We start from the raw sequence: 19,196 nt of genomic DNA on the forward strand, positions 1-19,196 counted from the left end.
AAACCTTGAAGTAGACGAGACAACAGCGCCGGATCGCGGGGTGGACCTACTGGGGGCTTAGCTAAGGTGTTGTGTAAACTGTTCGATCAAAACAAGGCGCGACTTATACCTTCTATACTCTTTCCGTCTCCCGTCCCCCTAAAAACCGGAGCGTTTAGCCCAAACATCACGAGCTCGCAGGGGCTGACCGCAAGCACCCTCCATTGCCTTCCTTCCAGCTGTCCTCATCGTGAACTCTCTTCTCCCTTTTATACTTTTGACGTGCTGTTCGAGAGGTTTTCCCGTGTGTATTCAAAAAACTAACTCTGTCCGGGCCGGTGTTTTCGAAGTGCACACACGATTAAAGAAATAAAAATAAGGCTGGGTCAAGGAGGTGTTTTGGGTCCCCGGCACGCGGTGCGTTTATTTTGGAGCCTGTGGACAGAGCAAACTGAACTGCGTTGCGCTTCTTTTTTCGTCGTCTTCTTCTTATTTTTTCCTCCTCGACGTCAGTGCTCGAGGGTATGCTTGAACCGAGAAGGCCAAGTACAAGGTCGCCGCTTGAGGTCCATGCTTCTCACTCGCGGAGTGCTTGTCGCAGAGACCTGAATAAGAGTTTGAGGCAGAAGCATGTTACGCGCTGTACAGTCCGTGCGGAGTTCACCGTATATCCGTTCAGGTAGCAGGGTATGTGTTCTCCGCGTGGCTGTGAAGTGGACAGCTTACTTTTTGACCGATCATGCGCACCTGAATTATATCGTTTGACTGTTCTGGTTGCATACATTCCCTATGACACACACAAAAAAATCCTTCTCTCAGAAACCTCAGTTCATGCTGAGGTTTACGCTCACAATGAAGAATGAACGTATACCGCACAAGAAGTGACCCCGAATAGTGATACTGTCCGAAGGAACTGACCCAGAATAATGCTAACGGCTAGGTAACCACGGCAAGGAGACCTTCCCAAGTGAATAGGAAAGTCCGTTCTTGTTTTGTTTTTATTAATTGTATACAATGAGAGTTCGGTGCCAGTTTGTGGAGGCGGCTACCCCTCTTCTCTTAACGACATTAATCGTTGGTATTTTACGCCCCAAATCCACGATATGATTATGACACTGACGCTGTGCGAGAGAGCTCACGAAATGTTTATCATGTGACTTTAACGCGCACGTAGTTTAGGCACACGGCCCTCTGGCACTTAACCTCCACCGAAGGGAGACTACCGCAGCCAGGATTCAATCTGCAACCCTCTCATCTTTCACAATAGTTACCGCCGTAAAATAGTGAACAAGCACGAAAGTATATAAAATAACGCATAAAAGAGCGCTCACGCACTCAGTCCTAGTTCTTTAGTACTATTAGAAACAATATTTCTGTTCTCATACGACGATCTCACGAAGTCGCCGAGAAACGAGTTTAAACGCTTTTTTCATTCTCGCTCAGTTGTTTATTAACCTGCCCCTTCCATTACACCCAAGCACCTTGAACAACAGAACGCTGCGGTAATTGGTAAGGATCACGATTAAACAAGTTTAACGTGAAAACATGCACAGAAAGGTAGTTCAGCACAACACAAACACCGTTTATCTCGAAATTGAAGCAGTGAGCTGCGATCACTTGGCACTTTGATTATGAGGACTATTTGATTATGAGACATGGATTACTTATAAAGAAGATGCGCCGTTCTTTCCAGGCTATAGTCATGAACTTCTCTGTCGTAACCAGCAAAAAGGTGGAGGTCTTGCTATTTATTTTAAGGATACGCTTTCGAGGGAACTGCTTGATAAGTATACTGTTATGAACGATGATGTTGAATGCATTACAATGTGTGTTGGCCCATTCATAGTAATTGGCGTATATAGGCCACCACATTGCCACAAAAAGAAATTTATTGTGTTTCTTAATGTTGTGTTATCCACTGTTCGCGGGAATACTCCTTGCATAGTTATGGGTGACATAAACATTGACCTCTGTTCCAATGATCCTTATGCCAAAGATTTTGAAACGCTCTTACTTACATATGGAAGTACAAATTTTATACGTTCACCTACTAGGGTTACATCAACAAGTGCTACGCTCCTTGATATATGCGCCTCAAATTTAAGTTCACAGAATATAAAATCTGGGGTATTTGCGTATGACATAAGTGATCATATGCCCATCTTCTTTCTTGCACGAGTTACTTCTCAAATTGGTCAGAAAACAGAGACATCTTTCCACCGAATTAAAAACAGCAAAACTCGGGAACATTTTTTTTAGCTAGTTCAGAACATAGATTGGACCACTGTTTATAGACAAGAAAATCCTGATGATGCTTATAACACATTCATGACGTTATTGAGTACTAGCTATGATGCGGCATTACCACTTCAGAAGCGCTCACGTGGCAGAAATAAGAAATGCAGAAAGTCTTGGATAAATCGTGATCTTTACCGGCGCATAAAAATAAGGAATAAATTGTATCATGATTTCATCCGTTCGCGGAACACAGACGCCTTAGCTGAGTACAAGAAATACAGAAACGTTTTAAATTCAGAAATACGGAAGGCTAAACAGAACTACTATGAAAAATTATTTGAAAGCATTTACAATGACCAGAGGAAGCTATTGGAGGTCATAAATGGGCTTACGAACAGAAATAAGGGTTGTAATAGGACACAGGACCTAACAATTAATGGTCAGATTTTCAGTGGTGAAAGGTTGGCCAATGTCATGAATGAACATTTCATAAATGCGGGTTACTTTATTTTAACGGATGAAAAGCGAGATAATGCTCCAACTCCTGATAAGTCTCCTTTGCCGTATTCTATTTTTCTCGCACCCACAGATCCGGTTGAAGTAGAAAGATTAATCAGAAAACTTAAAAACAATGTTGCATCAGGGATTGATGAGATAGGTTCTGTTGAGTTAAAAATGGTGTCACCATTGATATCTAATGTCTTGGCCTATATTATCAACCTCACCCTCACTAACGGTGTATTTCCAGAGCAGCTAAAAGTAGCAAAAGTCACTGCAGTACATAAAGGTGGTGATATCAATACTTTAGCGAACTATCGACCTATATCCGTGCTTCTAACAATATCAAAAATATTTGAAGGGGTTATTTATGATAGACTTGCATCTTTTTTTGATAAGCACCAAATAATAACCAAAAGTCAGTATGGTTTTCAAAAAAATAAATCAACAGAACAAGCTCTACTGTATATCAAAGATAAGATAATCGAAAATATGGAAAACAAAAAATATACTCTTGGGCTCTTCCTCGATCTTCAAAAGGCATTTGACTCCATACAATTCAAATCATTGATTCATAAATTATCAAGTTATGGGGTGCGTGGAGTTGCACTACAACTGTTTAAAAGTTACCTAGAAGATCGTTATCAATATGTAAAACTGAATAACACTATTTCTGCAAAGATAAAGTTGAACCAAGGAGTCCCCCAAGGGTCTATACTGGGGCCAATATTGTTCCTTGCCTATATAAATGATATTGTCGATATACCTCATTCTCATGAACTTATAATGTACGCTGACGATACGAATGTTTTCTTTTCATCAGACAATCTAATATCACTTGAGGTCAGTGTAAATAATTATCTAAGCAATCTTTCAAATTGATTAAGGCAAAATGGACTGCGCTTGAATGCAAAAAGAAAACAACATATATGATATTCCGACCTTTAAGCAAACCTATTAGTAACATAGCTGTAAAATTTGAAGGAAATTGCATCGCACATGTTAGGGAACAAAAGTTTCTTGGTGTATGGTTTCAGGAGGAATTAAACTGGAACACACATGTAAACCATCTGATCACCGCATTAGCGCGAATAGTTGGTTGTTTTTTTAGAACAATGCACTTAATCCCATTGAGGTTAAAAATAAGTATGTACTATGCACTCTTCCATTCTAAAGTAAGTCATGGGATGTTAGTCTGGGGAACGACATCACAAGGGAATTACCATAAGTTAATAACTATACAAAAGAAAATATTGCGCTGCTTTGAAAACTACAGGGGGAATCTACAAGACTTGCGCACTGCTCCACTATTCATTAAACATTCCATACTCAGAATTGATCAATTATATCATTTTAAATTACTTCAGTTAATACAAAAGACTAAGCTATATAAAGAAAGTTGCACCGGAAGACCACACTACAGTCTGCGAGAACAAAAGAAACGAGCTCCTAGAACAAGAACCCAATATGGAAAACAAAGTATTGCTTACCAGGTACCTCAGGTTTTAAATACCCTTGCAGATCAATTGAACTTTAGCGCTAGTAGTGCGACTTTCAAGAAACAAATAAAGAACTTATTCATAACCACCGGTCTACACTATCGAAACTACGTAATGGAGTCTCATGCCTCTGCAAATGCTTAAATTGTTCATAAACTTCTATGTCAATTATACGAGTGTATACAGCGGAATTCATTGTATCCGCATGCATTTTGTGTATGTTTTTGAGTTGTTTCATTGATATTGCTTAGTTGTGAATTTTAACGAGAGTGACCTCTAATTCTTAAAATGTGTTACGTAAACTTCTTATGCTATTTATGTTTGAATTTTGTGTTTACAATTTCAGGTTGCTTGAAACCAATGTATTGAATATATATATATTGTTTGTCAGTGCTGATGTCTAAGCTTTGAACTGTCACGGACTGCGGAGGGACAAGGGCCTTTGTCAGGCTGTTCGCCTTTAGCCCTTTGCCCCTGCAGTGAGCTCTGTATCCGGCTTACTGTAAATAAAAATACTACTACTACTACTACTACTACTACTACTACTATTATGACACTTCTATACTTACTGTCTCGTGGCCCCGGGATTCATTAGACGTAATCTGGGAAGACTCTTTCCTGCGAAAAAAATATTATTGCCTGATTGTTTTAGTGCATCTTATCGCATCACATCACACAGAACAGCCTTGAATACAAATGAGCGTGTACCCGTACACAAAATCATTTACCAGCGCTTTTATGAAGCCTTTATTGTTCCAGTTAGATGGTACAGTTATGTAATACAAGGCACAAAGTTGGCTATTAGTTGGATGCAAACTGCAAGTGCAAAGTTTTGCGCTATATGTCCCTTTGGTGTACAGAGGACCTTACGGGCTCCCAAGCCTAGCCATATGCGTGCGGAAGGCCTCCATATTTGCCGTGCGTCATGAAATTAAAAATAATAAATACATAAATAAGTAAACAGAATAAAACAAAAAGGAAATTGCATTCACAAAATTAGCATGCCCTATAATTCTGCAGTTGCGACAATGTGCAGAGGGGATGTAGAGAAATGCAAACAGCGCGGTGCATGGTTTTCATCGGGATCTGATTTTGGTGGCAATAAGAGGATACTAGAGTGGTCTTTGATTGTATCATAGATGCCCCTAATGGTTTTTATCACCACCCAGGCTACAACCGCTTGACAATAAATGCGAAGCAGCTATAGGAAAGTAGGTATCACACGAAAATTGATCTAGGCAGTCCATAGGCTGCCTGAATATACTTTTAGACAGTATATAGACTTCCTATAGATTTCCTATAGACTTCCTGTAGAATTCTTATAGGCTTTCTATAGATTTCCTATAGACTTCCCTTTTCCCTCTCTTCCCTCTTTCTCATCTTTCTTGTCCGCTTCCCTAATCCCCCAGTGTAGGGTAGCCAACCAGATGTCTTTATGGTTAACCTCCCTGCCTTCTTCCTTTTGTTGCTTCCTCCTCCTCCTATAGACTTCTTATAGACTTCCTATAGACTCGTCCTGTACAGCTGCGCTTGCTACGACACACAGCGATGCCAGCTCCGGATGGTTTTGAATCAACTTGACCCCGGACCATTTTGTGTGCAGAATATACTAGGACCTTCGGCATCTGCCTCAGTTGCGCAGAAAGCAACTAAAGCACTGCTACTTTACCTAAAGTCAACAAACCTGAGCGACCGCCTGTAGACTGTGTGTGCTCCCCGAGTGTGCTCGTGATTGTGTGTACCTTCTCATCTCTCTGCAACCTCTTTTCTCCCCTTTATCCCTTCCCCAGTGCAGGGTAGCAAACCGGATGTGCGTCTGGTTAACCTCCCTGCCTTTCCTTGCATCTTTATCTCTCTCTCTCTCTCTCTCCTATAGACTTCCTATAGACCTCCTATAGACTTGCACTGCTTGCGTTTCTTTCCAACGCCCTTGTACGTGTGTCTACCCGACCCCTCAAGTAAGAAAAAAAAAGACAAAGGAAACCATGGTTGACTTTCTTTAATTGTGATAATTTATTTTAACTAATTTACTTATTTATCTCAGTGGCGCGACTCACCTGTGTGTGCAAGGCTATGGCGGGCACTTCGGCTGCCGGGTCGACGCTCAGCTCGGCGAAGCCGTCCGGGCGCACGCGCACCGCGTGACCCGAGCAAGTGCGCGTGTCGCGGCGGGAGCCGCTCAGCACGTCGCAGTAGTAGCCGGCCGGCAGCGTGGTGTTGAACAGGCCGCGCACCACCGAGGCACCGTTGTTGACGAGCACGAATCCGCGATGGAGGCGCGCGAACGCCACGGCGTCCGCGTCGTCGTCCCACCAGTTGACGGCGGCCGCATCGGCCACCACGTTGCGGAAGAACACCATGTTACGGATGGGCAGCCACCTGAAAACAGAACGCGCATGTTACGGATGGGCAGCCACCTGAAAACAGAACGCGCTTTCATGTACACTGCGTAGCGAAATAACAATTGTAATAATAACTGCGTGAATATGACGTCCCAGAACAAAGACATGAAAGAGAGAAAAGTTACGTGAAATGATTGATTGATTCATTCATTCATTCATTGATATGTGGGGTTTAACGTCCCCAAACTACAATATGATTATGAGAGACGCCGTAGTGGAGGGCTCCGGAAATTTCGACCACCTGGGGTTCTTTAACGTGCACCCAAATCTGAGCACACTGCAGCCTACATTTCCGCCTCCATGGAAATGCAGCCGCCGAAGCTGGGATTCCAACCCGCGACCTGCGGGTCAGCAACCGAGTACCTTAGCCACTAGACCACCGCGGTGGGGCAAAGTTACGTGAAAGGCGGGGAGGTTAACCAGAAGGAAGTCATCTGGTGTGTTACCCCACACTGGGGAAGAGGGAAGGGGAAACAGAAAGGTTAGGAAGAAACAAAATAAGCAAAAAAAGGTTAAAAATAAGGAAAGACAAAAACATGCCCACTCAAGCACGAGAGCGTGATAGTCGTTCAGAGAGGCCTGTTGACGTCAGAAACTATACACCAGCGCCTTCGTAGAGGCGTCTGCAGCGAATGGCTCCGGAAACAGACCACTTGGGGTTCTTTAACGCTTGACGGCCGGGTGTCGCGAATGCGGGACATAGCGAGAAACTACGATCAAGCAGATCACGAAATGTGTGCCACCTTTAAGGCCGGCTGTCAATCGCACATGCATGGTGAACGTAGCTTTTCGTATGAAAAATCTAGCTCCATCTCGCCAAAGATATTTTATGCTGGAACGAGTAGCTGGTAGTCGAGAGTGCGAAGCGCGTGCAACAGCGCTCGCTTCAACGTTCTTTCTCGCCTGTGTGACATACGTTCTACATTCGCTAATTTTGTTTATTTGATGTGTACGCACCCAAGAGGTGGCACACGACATATTGCATATAGTTCTGAAGTACATTTTTTATTACTAGGTCCTCGTTTCTCTGGCATATGGAGAATTCGCTACGTACATAAATTATGCATCAAAGTTGCATTTTGCGTAAGTTTACAGTGGAACCATTTAAAGGTTGCTATATAAAGCTGGAAAATGAATGAATGAATAAACTTTATTTGAAGTCTGGCAGTTTCCTTCGGGCGAGGTGAGGAAAAAAAAGGATTAACCCCTGTCCCCTTCCAGCCTCCGTCGATAATAATGGCAGTGCCTCAGGGGACCACTCGAAGTCCTTGGACCTGGGTGGTATTTTCGGCTCGCCGGGTGGCCCAAAGCTGGTCGGCCAGCTCGTTGCTGGTGAGTGCCGCCCACCAGTGGCAATGCAATTTTTATTTTGTTTGGTACGTACAACGTTCAGGCAATGAAGTGTTAACGTGCACCTAAATATATAAGCACATGAACCCGTATAGCGTTTCGTCTCCCGAAATGGAAGCGAAATGTTAGGGGTTCTCAGACGGGATTCAATTTCACGACCTTCGGAGCAGCAGTCAAGCCCCATAACCACTAGGCCACTACGGTGGGTGTTATAGCAACAAAAATTGCGCCGAAATTCAGACAGCTGCCACTGACTGTAAAGACTGGAAGCTCTGCATTATACTCAGTGTATTGTTTGTTTCGCGTGGTTTCGGTCCTCACTGGCAGCGAGTTGTATTTGCATCCACTTAAACTTTCCGTGCAGCATAATGTTCTCGCTTTGACTAGAAACTGCAAGTAACTCTATTCTTCCAAATAAAGGCTACCACTTGTTGGATTCATTATCGAATGACTTGTTATGATTATACCGAAATGATTGGGTTCTCTTCATATGATAGGATATGATTGGGTTCCCTTCATTGTATGTTCTCTTGACATGAATGAATGAATGAATGAATGAATGTATGAATTTTATGGAGTAATAGAGAATGGTGAGAAAAATGTGGCAAAGAGGTGATTCTTCTCCCTGGTCCTTGCTTGCGTCCTTTACACGGCATTCTTCGACGGAAATATAATCTTAGCGTGAAAACGGCCGATCGATGTTCACGAAGGTTTTGCTTTTTGGATATAGAGATAGAAATAGAAATAGGCGGATAGAGATTTTTTTCTACATGACTTGTGCACTGCCTTGCTTCATACTGAAAAGGAAATGGAATAAAGTATTTCGCATTATATGCGTAATGTAATTGCCAACACTTTAATAAACGTGTACATCAATAAAACCATTGTTTGGCACTGTGCGACAAAACAAGCCGCAGTGTGCCGATCAGTGTCGTCGTATATATATATATATATATATATATATATATATATATATATATATATATATATATATATATATATATATATATATATATATATATATATATATATATATATATATATATATATATATATATATATATATATATATATATATATATATATAAGACACTCAGCGAGTGAACGCAGTCTGAATGCTTGGGGCTGCACGACAAGATCTACGTCAGCGTTTTCACCTGTATACGCGCAGCGCGAGTGCACGCACAGCGGAAAATGTGCCGTCCCGTCTCAGCCTTTTAGATAACGGGCTCGTATCAGGTTGCAGAGACTAAGAAGACCTTCCAGCAATGTGTGCAATGTGTGCATATATATATATATATATATATATATATATATATATATATATATATATATATATATATATATATATATATATATATATATATATATATATATATATATATATATATATATATATATATATATATACGACGAACGGTATCTGGGCCTTTACGTGCTAAAATCACGATATGGTAATGGGGAACACCGGCCTAATAGATGGCTTTGCGAATTTCAGCTATGTGGTGTAATTTAACTTGCACTGTCATCGCAAAGTACAGGGGCCTCTAGCGGGCCTCTAGGGATCGAACCCGCGACTTTCAGACGAGCAGTAGTCGTTATACCGAATGAGCGTCGAACGACGAGTACAGGATCTGTGCAATTTGGGTCTCAAGACCGCTTCGCGAGAAATAGGAGCTGGTCAACCAAAACGATATCGTCTGGAAGCGTTTTGGGACATCCACATGGCTAAAGCTTGCCTGGTAGATTACGGAATGGAATGAAAAAAACTTTATTTCAGTCCTGCAGGACGCGCTTAGCGCGTAGCGGGCGTCTCCCACGTAGGGACCGACAGGGAGTACCTGGCGGCCACTTCGTGGGCCTGTTGGACGGCCCATTGCTGGTCGGCGAGAAGTGAGCTCCTGAGGGACCTCTCCTGGTAGATTATAGTATTTTTTTTGTTTGCGTTCGAATTTACCACCTGAATGTGCCACATTTCGCTCGTGCAAGTAATCGTGCAATTTTATCTCGGATGGCGTTCACAACAATCTTCATGGCGTGTTTAGGAACGCAACATCGAATCTGTGGGATTTCGCCACCACACCGTTTTCCTTCCGTGCCATTTCAATGAAGAAATATGAAATATCAACAACCAAAATTCTTGAATGTTCAAGAACTGGCGGAGTATACAAGACAGGCAACATTGTTTACTTTTCAGTACTATATTATAACCTCATAGTTCAACCTCATCATGCTAAACTTTTTACATTATAACAAACAAAATAGGAAGCAGTTGAAATCTCTCAAGAGAGCTCAAAAACTCAAACTTTTTCATCAACAACATTTTAGGTCACTGTGAATTCTTCAGCATAAACACACGCCCCATCGTGACAGCCGAACAATAGATGTCACCATAATCGCAAAAAGGCAGAGCCCTTTGAGAAAGATGTAGGAGTGACAGAATGATTAAGTTAGTTAAAAACAGACACACACAAAAAGGGGACATCTGTTCAGTATAACTAGCAACGATCAAACCGGGCGGGGCGATCACCTGCAAATTTCGCAGGGCTAAATCCGCCGGGTACCTAAAACATCGTAATCCTAGGTTGGCGTTGTTCTAGTATATGGCACACTTTCTAAACATCTTGCATGATCCTGGTGGTGCGCCCGCCCCGTCGCATCCCGTCTGGGATTAATAATTGAAAGGTGAAAGTGGTAACTTAAAAAAGCGGTAACCGACCGACCGACCGACCGACCGACCGACCGACCGACCGACCGACCGACCGACCGACCCATTGATTTCACTTTCATGAGCACAGTCCATTACTTTAAGCATCCTGCCACCCGGTTCTTGGCCTATCCCCTTTTGTGGGTGAGCGCCATAAATGTGAGGTCATTATTATCATCATCATCATCATCATCATCATCATCATCATCATCATCATCATCATCATCATCATCATCATCATCATCACCTGTGTTCGCAAATCCAGCCATTGTAGCACTCGAAGTTCTCCCGCATGAGCACAGGCTTGGTGTTGAACATGTGGTCGAACGGGGGTCCCAGCGTCTTGGGAGGCACGTAGGTCTCGAACTTCTTGTCCAGATCGTAGCTGCTCATCACACGCGGCACGCCGTGTGGCTGCGCCAGCATGAGCACAGTGGCCAGCACGTGTCGCTTGCGGTGGCGATACGTGACTACGTCACCTTCGGTGTCGGTCACATCCACGCCGCGCTGCGTTTCGTGACTGTCCACGTAGACTACCTGAGCAGCCTTGCCGGCAGCTTTCGCCTCCATGATGAATGGCTGCAGAGACTTGAGCGGACGCTCTCGTACCCTGTTCAGAGCGTTCGCTGCAGAGTGTGAAAAGGTATGATAGAAAAGTAGGCCACACGTACATTCCGCGTTGTTTAAATGAAGGACATCATGGCCACTCAACTATAGCCCTTGGCTAAAGCGCCATAAAGTGTTCGCTCATGTTTTGCAGCTGCTTACTTAGGGAAATAATCCTGAAAATTACAGAAAATATTCACGAGGAAGTGTTATGCAGTGCATGAGCATTCAGCAAGGCAAGGAATAGGGTTATTAGCTGCACGTTTACGTTGAGAAATGCTTAGTATGACAATTACTCGGTATCACAGTAACAGTCATACTAAGCGCATTTCAACATGAGAAAAAAAAAACGTTTGCAATCGCATCATTTAACCAACATAAGACAATGCTAGCCCACATTGGCCGGTATGAGCCATTATTGGTCATAACCAGCTGATATGAGCCTTAATTTATCAAGCAGTAGCCAAGACTAGCGCACACTAGCCAATACCAGCCGACGCTATAGCCACAATTTAGTCAATACTATAGCCTACTTTCACCATGCTAACCACTGATAGCGGTATGCTTAGTAAATGCGGTGGGTATTGTTCCGGCAGTGTCGGCGAAGTAGGCCAGAACAGTCTTCAATGTTTATCGCCACTTGAATATCGCCACGACAGTAACGTGTGCTCTAGCACAAGGTGTAACGTTTTGTTGTGAAAGCCGTCTGGCCTGCTTTCTTTTTTGCACCAACAGTATGGCACAGCTGTTTCCTCAGCTGAGCTACTTATAAACGACATCCTTATTAGGACCGCTGTTGCAATCTTCTTGCCGGTACAGTACTGCATTATGTCCAAGATCTGTGCACTTTCTGTTACGTTACGGATGAAGGTTGCAGGCACGATTTCCCAATGACAGTAGTCCTAAGATGCTTAAGCGTTAAAAGCCGACGCAGGTTTGACAGGCTTCAAGTTGGCATCAATTGTATGCTAAATAAACTGGCGTTTAATAGAACGTTCAAAAGAAGATTACTGGGAGTGAGCCAAATTTTGAGGAGACGGGTTCAAAACGCAAGTTTGTTGCGCGTTAAGGACATTCGAAAGGATACCTTAGGTGGGATTTCAACGAGGTTTGCACAAAACGTGTCTCAGTCAATTAGTTTTTCGAAAGAGGACTGCGGAAAGTGTGCATGAAAAATGCTCAAACATATGTGCCTCACAGAGACATAAAGTTTCTCATCAAAGATAACGCAATATTTAGGAAAATAGGGCCAATGTCCACTGCTCATCCGTCAGCCATAAGTAAGACTCGACTTTCTGTTGTATAAAATGCAAGCCAGCTAACGGCACAGTCACCTCGCGCAGATTAATTGTGCTTACCATACGTCTTGAAGAAAGTAGCATTTGTGACGGCCCCTATCCTTTCATACTCCTTGGTCCAGCTCAAATCAAGCGTCGACATCTCGTGGTAAATGAACGGGCCATCGAAGTCCGAAGTCAGGTGGGGAGGGCTAACTGTTCCTCCACCTTGCTCAACGGTCGTATCTCGTTTTCTCACGTTCGTAACAGTTTCTGTGTCCGCAGTATTCCTTTCCGCGGTCACGACAGGAGTGTCCGAGGATGCATCCAAGGGTGCATCGGAAGAGGTATCTGACGGACTTTCTGGCTGGGTGTCTGAAGAATCCTCCGACGGAGTATTAGAGGGAGTTTCTGCGGGAATGTCCGAGGTGCTATCCGATGGAGTGTCTGGTGGAGCATCCGAGAGAGTTTCCGAGGGAGTTTCTGAAGGAGCCTCCGAAGGACCGTCTGAGGAACCGTCGGAGGGAGTCTCGGAGGGAGTCTCCGAGGGAGTGTGCGAGGGTGTCTCCGAGAGTGTATCCGATGGTTCTTCTGAAGGAGTGTTTGAGGGAGTCTCCGAAGGCGTTTCCGACTCACTGTCTAGTGGGGTCTCGATCAGTCTATAAGCAGCGGGTTTGGCCTCGAAGAGCTCCAGCTTTGCCGGGTCCGGTTGACTCAATCGCCTGTATATAATGTCCAGGTCTGCTGGCCACATGTAGTCGGCACCGTCTATCCTGAAGCCGCTCACGCCTAGCGACAGCAGCTGTTTAAGGTAAGCAGTGATCTTGGACCGGACGCTTTCGAGCTTGTGGTTTAGGTCTGCCCGACCACGGAACTTACAATTCCGTACCTGAAAGATCACGACGGCGAAATTGAGAAACTTAGTCGCACTTTGTGGTATTATTCATGAGGTAGCATCTCAACACAGTTGAGACCGCAGAAGGTCATGACATCAAAAACTAAGGTGGCATTGCTTCAACTTTAACATTACATGAATTGTTTGTTGATAGTACTTGAGAAAGTCGCTTGTGGATGTACTTCCGCGTTGAATATCTCTTCAAGTTGGCTGAGAGTAGGGATTTTTAGAGAGTATTCAGGTTTCAAGCTAGGGTCTTTTTTATGCCCTTTTAACAATGTTTGATGAAAAAATGAAAATTCATATTGGCTGAACAAAAATATTATGCAGCATGCTTATGATACTTGTAGTCAAGGTGGTCTTAATGATTTTGTGAAATTCAGGGGCTGACTTGAGAAGAAATCGTGTAGCGCTGTTCCAATTAACTACGAAGTTGTAGTCGTTTTTCTAAAAGGCAAGGTGTTGAATTTTATATACACGATATTTTTAAGGCCTGTGAATTATTAACTATGCATATTATCCGGCTGAACTTAAGTGTCCGTTCGCTAGTTGTGTTCAAACAAGAACTTTCGATGGGAAGTTTGAATATTTTTTGGCATTTCAATGAAAGTTTTGTGTGACAGCGAAATGTGTCCATGCATTGGGACCTACCCAATTTATGAAAAACTTATGCTTGAGCATTGAAATTTATAATACAGATAGAAAGTTTACCTAAAATTACAAAGAGAGAGTCTAAAAAGATGAAAGCTTTTTCTTTTCAACCCCGTAGCAGCTCTGTCTACAGGCACAGTGACTTTTGTGACGGACTTCTGTACAAATAAATATGGCAGCATTATTGTCAAAACAGTTTTAGGGTCAATTTATCTGCATGAATAGTAGGATTAGTAATAAAAAGCTCACAAATAAATCAGTAACTAAATAGAAAGTGGTGTAACTTTAAAATTTGCATCGGTCATTATGTCCGTACTTTACATCTAGTTACTCCTTTTACTTTTAAAAGCGCTTGTCGACAGTTTTTTCACTGGTTAAGTACAGACCACTATGTATGTACCCAGAAATTTCATAGGACTGGAATCAGCAAGCACTGATAATGAGGCACCAGGTGTCTTTGAGATAGACATAAGTGACATTGGAATTGAATTTAGTTAACCTTCGCGTAAATTTCACACAATATTTTTAATAAACTACCGTAAAACCTCGCTTTAACGAAGTAGCGTCGGAGCCATACGTTAATTGGTTATATGTGATAATTGTAGTAACTGTAGATGGAGGGTAAAAATCGCCTCTGACTAATCGAATGACTGAGTCGTGCATAATTTCAGATATGAAAAAGCACGTTCCTGTAGGCTTCAAACCAGCTATTAACAAGGTATTCATAACCTTCCTTCTTGTAGCTTTAAAAACCTCGATTCATGTGAAGTCGCAACCAATCACATGTGGTTTCTTTCAATGCAAGACCAATATGTTCGCAACTTTTTCAAATGATTATAAAATGCACTTGCGATTTTTTTTAATATTTAAATAGATTTCTTCAGTACGGTTGTATTTTTGTACCTCGTGAGAAAGAAAAAAAAATTTCTTTGTTACAGTCAATGTCGTGGTGGCTCTGGCTTCGTAGGTTTCGTTATAAAGCGAATGCATGTAACTGAAATCAAGCTTGACCAACCGAAATTCACGTTTATTTCACTATAACCAATAATTCGCTATAGCACTGTTTGTTACATACACTAAGAAAAAAGTATGTGTTGCTATTCTCGGTAAGACCTGATTTACCACCATATAACGATTCTCTGTATTCAAGCATCTCTTTAATCTCTTTAGTCAAGCTGCAGTAACTGCAGCTTTTTTGCCGTCTCCCCATTTTTTCACCATTGTATATGTTTTCGTGAAAAATAAGCTCACTGACTCATTAAATAATTCATTCATTCATTCATTCATTCATTCATTCATTCATTCATTCCTTTATTTACACTCCTCAACTCTCTTACGTGTGCCACGCCTTTCCGACAAAAGTATAATGATCACCAAAGATAGCTCAAGCGTCTCTTCTATTTAGAGAGTCGTATACAAGTGAGACCTTACAAAACAGTCAAACGACTCCTCTTTTTCCTGTAGTGCAACAAGGTTTGCCTGTACTTGAAAGCGCGTATGGAGGTCCCGTTGCTGGGCGTACCTGTACGACGTTGGAGTAGTCCTCAACCAAGCCACTGGCTGTCCCGCAGTCAGCGCGCGAATGGAAGTCCTTGGCGCTGTAGACACCCGCATAGGCGAATGCTTCGGAGTTGAACTCGGTTCCGTCGTAGCCGTAGCCACTGCCGATGTTCGACGTCATGTGGTTCAGCGCCACGTCCACGAACACCCTGTCGCAGTGGTCGTATGTACGATAATACCGATAAAAACATACCGACTATTCGTATCGGAGTACATGCTCAAGTACGCAAGAAAATGAGAAGACGAGAGCGTGAACATTAAAAAACAAGGCGCCAACTGCCTGCCTGATCAAAGTTAACTTTAGCCACTGACCCTTCCTGCTACGTGGTATATATCTAGTCACTTACCAATATCGCAATCTGAGCTTGTCGAGTAAGGAACGAAGAAAGGAAGAAAACAAAGTGTGAAAGGCCAGGGGTTTAGCCATGAACATGCCTGGTTGATTATCCAGTGGTGAGGAAACGTGAAATTGGAATGAACGATGAGAGAGAGCTGAAAGCTAGCAAGTCGCTCTGCACATTTCCTGTGCCTCCATCGCGCATGTTAGTTGCGTGTGAAGTATAATGGAGATTAACATACTAACGCGTCTGGAGTGCTACTTAGAGTACTAAGAGATCTATCCAGATGATATGGCCGGGTTTAGACGCGGCCGCTCGTCAGTAGACAATGAGGTTAACTTGGTGATGTACGTCGGACACCAGAATGCTTGTCAAAGAAGTTTCGCAAATAAACACTGCACCTAATAACTTAGATGTTATACATTAAAGCTATACATGAAACGTATTGCGAGCTCACAGTACAATGACACTCTAGCTATGACCACTCACTCTAATTCCTTTGATGTTGGGTCATCTGGGATTGAGCTCCTGTGAGTACTCTACCGTTGCAAAGAAAGCCCGATAATTGTTTTGTGCAGAGAGGGAAACAACTTTATAGACGGCATAGCAAGGTCGGTAAATTTAATTTGCCGGTGGTTTGAAGGGTGGTGGCCAAAAGCTTGCCATGACCGTTTCGGCCCAGTTAACCACTTCTGCAATGTCATCGCATCAGAACCCATGCAAACACGCGCGCGCGTCTAAGGTATTTCCTTTGAATGGACTGTAAATTGTCTTTGTCATTCTCGAACTCACATTGGATAACTGTTCTGTTCCGTTCTAACTGCTTTGCCGTGGAGAGGTTGAGGTTCATACTCCATGTAGGTCTATGCTCTGCCCATTAGCCTATCTCGTTGCCTCCGTGTGTTTTCTTTACTCTATATTCTTCGGTAGAAAGTATGCTCGCCTTTCAAATCATTGATATTGAGGAAATTCTGCCTAATAACGTCTCTAGTCGCTAAGAAGAAATCAGCGATAAACACTCGGCCATACTTCACGTGGCTCTCCCTGCACCTTCGCACCATGTCGGCGAATTCCTGCAGGTCACCGCTGGGCGACGCGATGCGGTAGCTGACCGGCTCGTAGCGCTCGTACCAGGACCTCACGTTCACACCGCCAGGGGTCGTGTAGAGCAGAAATGCGTTCTCGCTTGGTGGGGACACCTGTCAGCAATATCGGCCTCATCTATAGACAGAATCGTCACGTGCTCTGAAAAGGGCAAGCTCGAACGAGCGTATGTTGCAACGCGGCAGTGGTTGTGAAATGTGGTCTAGCAAGACATCTCCTAACCAATCAGCCGTCTTCCGCATACTCGTAATTATTATTCCGCGTGTGCTTATACGCCGTAATTGGCGTATCTTGCAAACTTGTAACGATATCGCAATGTAGAACTGCAGTTTCATACTTGGTGACTCAGTTTCTTCTTAAGCTTTTGAATTATGTGCGAACCGAATGAAAATGTTTCTGAAATTTCCTAATAATATACGTTTATTTCGGAAGTAGCGAATTCTATTTGAATCGTTTGAAGAATCGCACAACAAGGACACTGCTGTGGCCTCTATCAGGATCAAAGATGGCTACGACACAGTGTTATCTGCAAACAGCAGTATTACTTATACTTTTATCATTCAGCGGAACTTTTCATTAAATGTTCGTGAAGTTTTACTTTCTAGTTAAATACCAGCAGCATGCATTTCTTTATACTCACCTGCACGGCTCCGTAACCGAACGGTCCGAGAAAGTCTTCGCACTCCTGGGCAACGTCGGGCCAGGCCCATTCGAAGAGCTCCACTATTGTAGTGCGGTCACCCAAAAAGCCGGGATCCGTAAATTGGTGCCTAACGGCACCCACCACTTTGTGCGACAAGCAACAGGCTGTCGCCGTCAACAACGCCGTAATCCATTGTCTTGAGGGAGCCGCTGGACCGCGTGCGCTTGAAGTAAACATGTCTCGTTCGGGTCAGACACTAGCGTCGCGTCACACAGGAGTACGTGTGGTGACTAGACGCTAAAAGTTGCAAGTCGTAGCGATGTAATCACAAAACGGGAGGAGATTCCACTTGAAGCGACGAAAGGCACTCGTAGAACACACAGACGTAAACGTTTCCTGTTCGTGCCAACGTGGTATAACAGTTCTCGCGATGAAGTGTTTCAACGAAACGCAAGACGGATGTTCCAGTCAAGACTCGTTTACTTAAATATCAATGATGTGCTTAAATGAAACAGTAATTAGGAATTAAACTCCACAATGCCTTTCATTGATATAAAACGACGCTACTCAACACGCTGTATTATTTCGCTTAGAAGCCTGTAACTCAAATATACAGCATGCGCAAAACACGAGTTATCCTCTCATGTTGGCAAATGGCATTCAATAGGTTATCACTTGCGATCGGACAAGGATCTTCATGGTCCTTATTTTGTGCTCAACGCAGCGCTGAAGAATATGCCTGGCGTATCAGTTCACAACAGCGCTACAGTGTCCACCATATTGCGTTGTACAATGAATAACAGGCACACAAACGACACGCACTCTCACACGATAAGGTCGGTTTAAAATGGGTGCGGTTTCAAAGAGCGTTCAGTTCCACTCGTGGAAACGACGTCGACTGCGTTTCTGTCGCTTCAGCACATGGATTTGTGCGACCTATATACACGCGGAGAGCACAAGGCGCTGCACAAAACTAGTCAGGCAACGAAGCGTTCTCGGGGCCCGTGCAGTACCGTTACTCAGGTAAGTTCCTTCCCTCGCTCGCCTTCGAGACGATGCCCGCCGTCAGTCACGGAGCCTTTTCATTCTTCGCGTGGGGTTGGTGTGAATTCGGTGCACCGTCTTGAAGAATGCGATGCTCGCAGAAGTCCTGCCGTAGGGCGACACGTCCGCGATATAACGGATGAATAACACGGCCGTGGCACGCACAATCACCTTCGCTGGATAGACGACGTCGACTGCTTATCTTATCGGACGCGTAGGCCCACGCATCGCTGTAGGTACGGTGTGGGGAGAGAGCCAGCCGGGCGAGTCGTCCCCCCCCCCCCCCCCGTCGGGCCAACGCGGCGCAGCGTGGCGTTGAGCGACGATGATCGACGTCGTTGTCGTTGCTGCCAACAGTCGCCGAAGAAAGGCCGGAAGCTGCTGTGCCGTCCTTCGACGTCGTAC

The 19,196-nt window shown here is 43.7% G+C and overlaps 1 protein-coding gene across 1 annotated transcript; it reads right to left on the reverse strand.

The window, feature by feature from the left end:
- Positions 1 to 374: 374 nt before the first annotated feature.
- Positions 375 to 18,958, reverse strand: LOC119177028 (alpha-amylase 1). The gene is made up of 8 exons (XM_037428385.2): positions 17,745 to 18,958; positions 17,030 to 17,199; positions 15,625 to 15,811; positions 12,638 to 13,445; positions 10,921 to 11,299; positions 6,272 to 6,593; positions 4,784 to 4,832; positions 375 to 584 (listed from the first exon to the last, which is right to left on the reverse strand). Exons 1-7 carry the CDS (start codon positions 17,982 to 17,984, stop codon positions 4,806 to 4,808), a joined length of 2,133 nt encoding a protein of 710 aa, XP_037284282.2. The 5' UTR covers positions 17,985 to 18,958; the 3' UTR covers positions 375 to 584; positions 4,784 to 4,805.
- Positions 18,959 to 19,196: the final 238 nt, after the last annotated feature.

This window comes from Rhipicephalus microplus, chromosome 3 (genome assembly GCF_043290135.1).
Source record: "Rhipicephalus microplus isolate Deutch F79 chromosome 3, USDA_Rmic, whole genome shotgun sequence".
Classification (NCBI taxonomy): domain Eukaryota; kingdom Metazoa; phylum Arthropoda; class Arachnida; order Ixodida; family Ixodidae; genus Rhipicephalus; species Rhipicephalus microplus.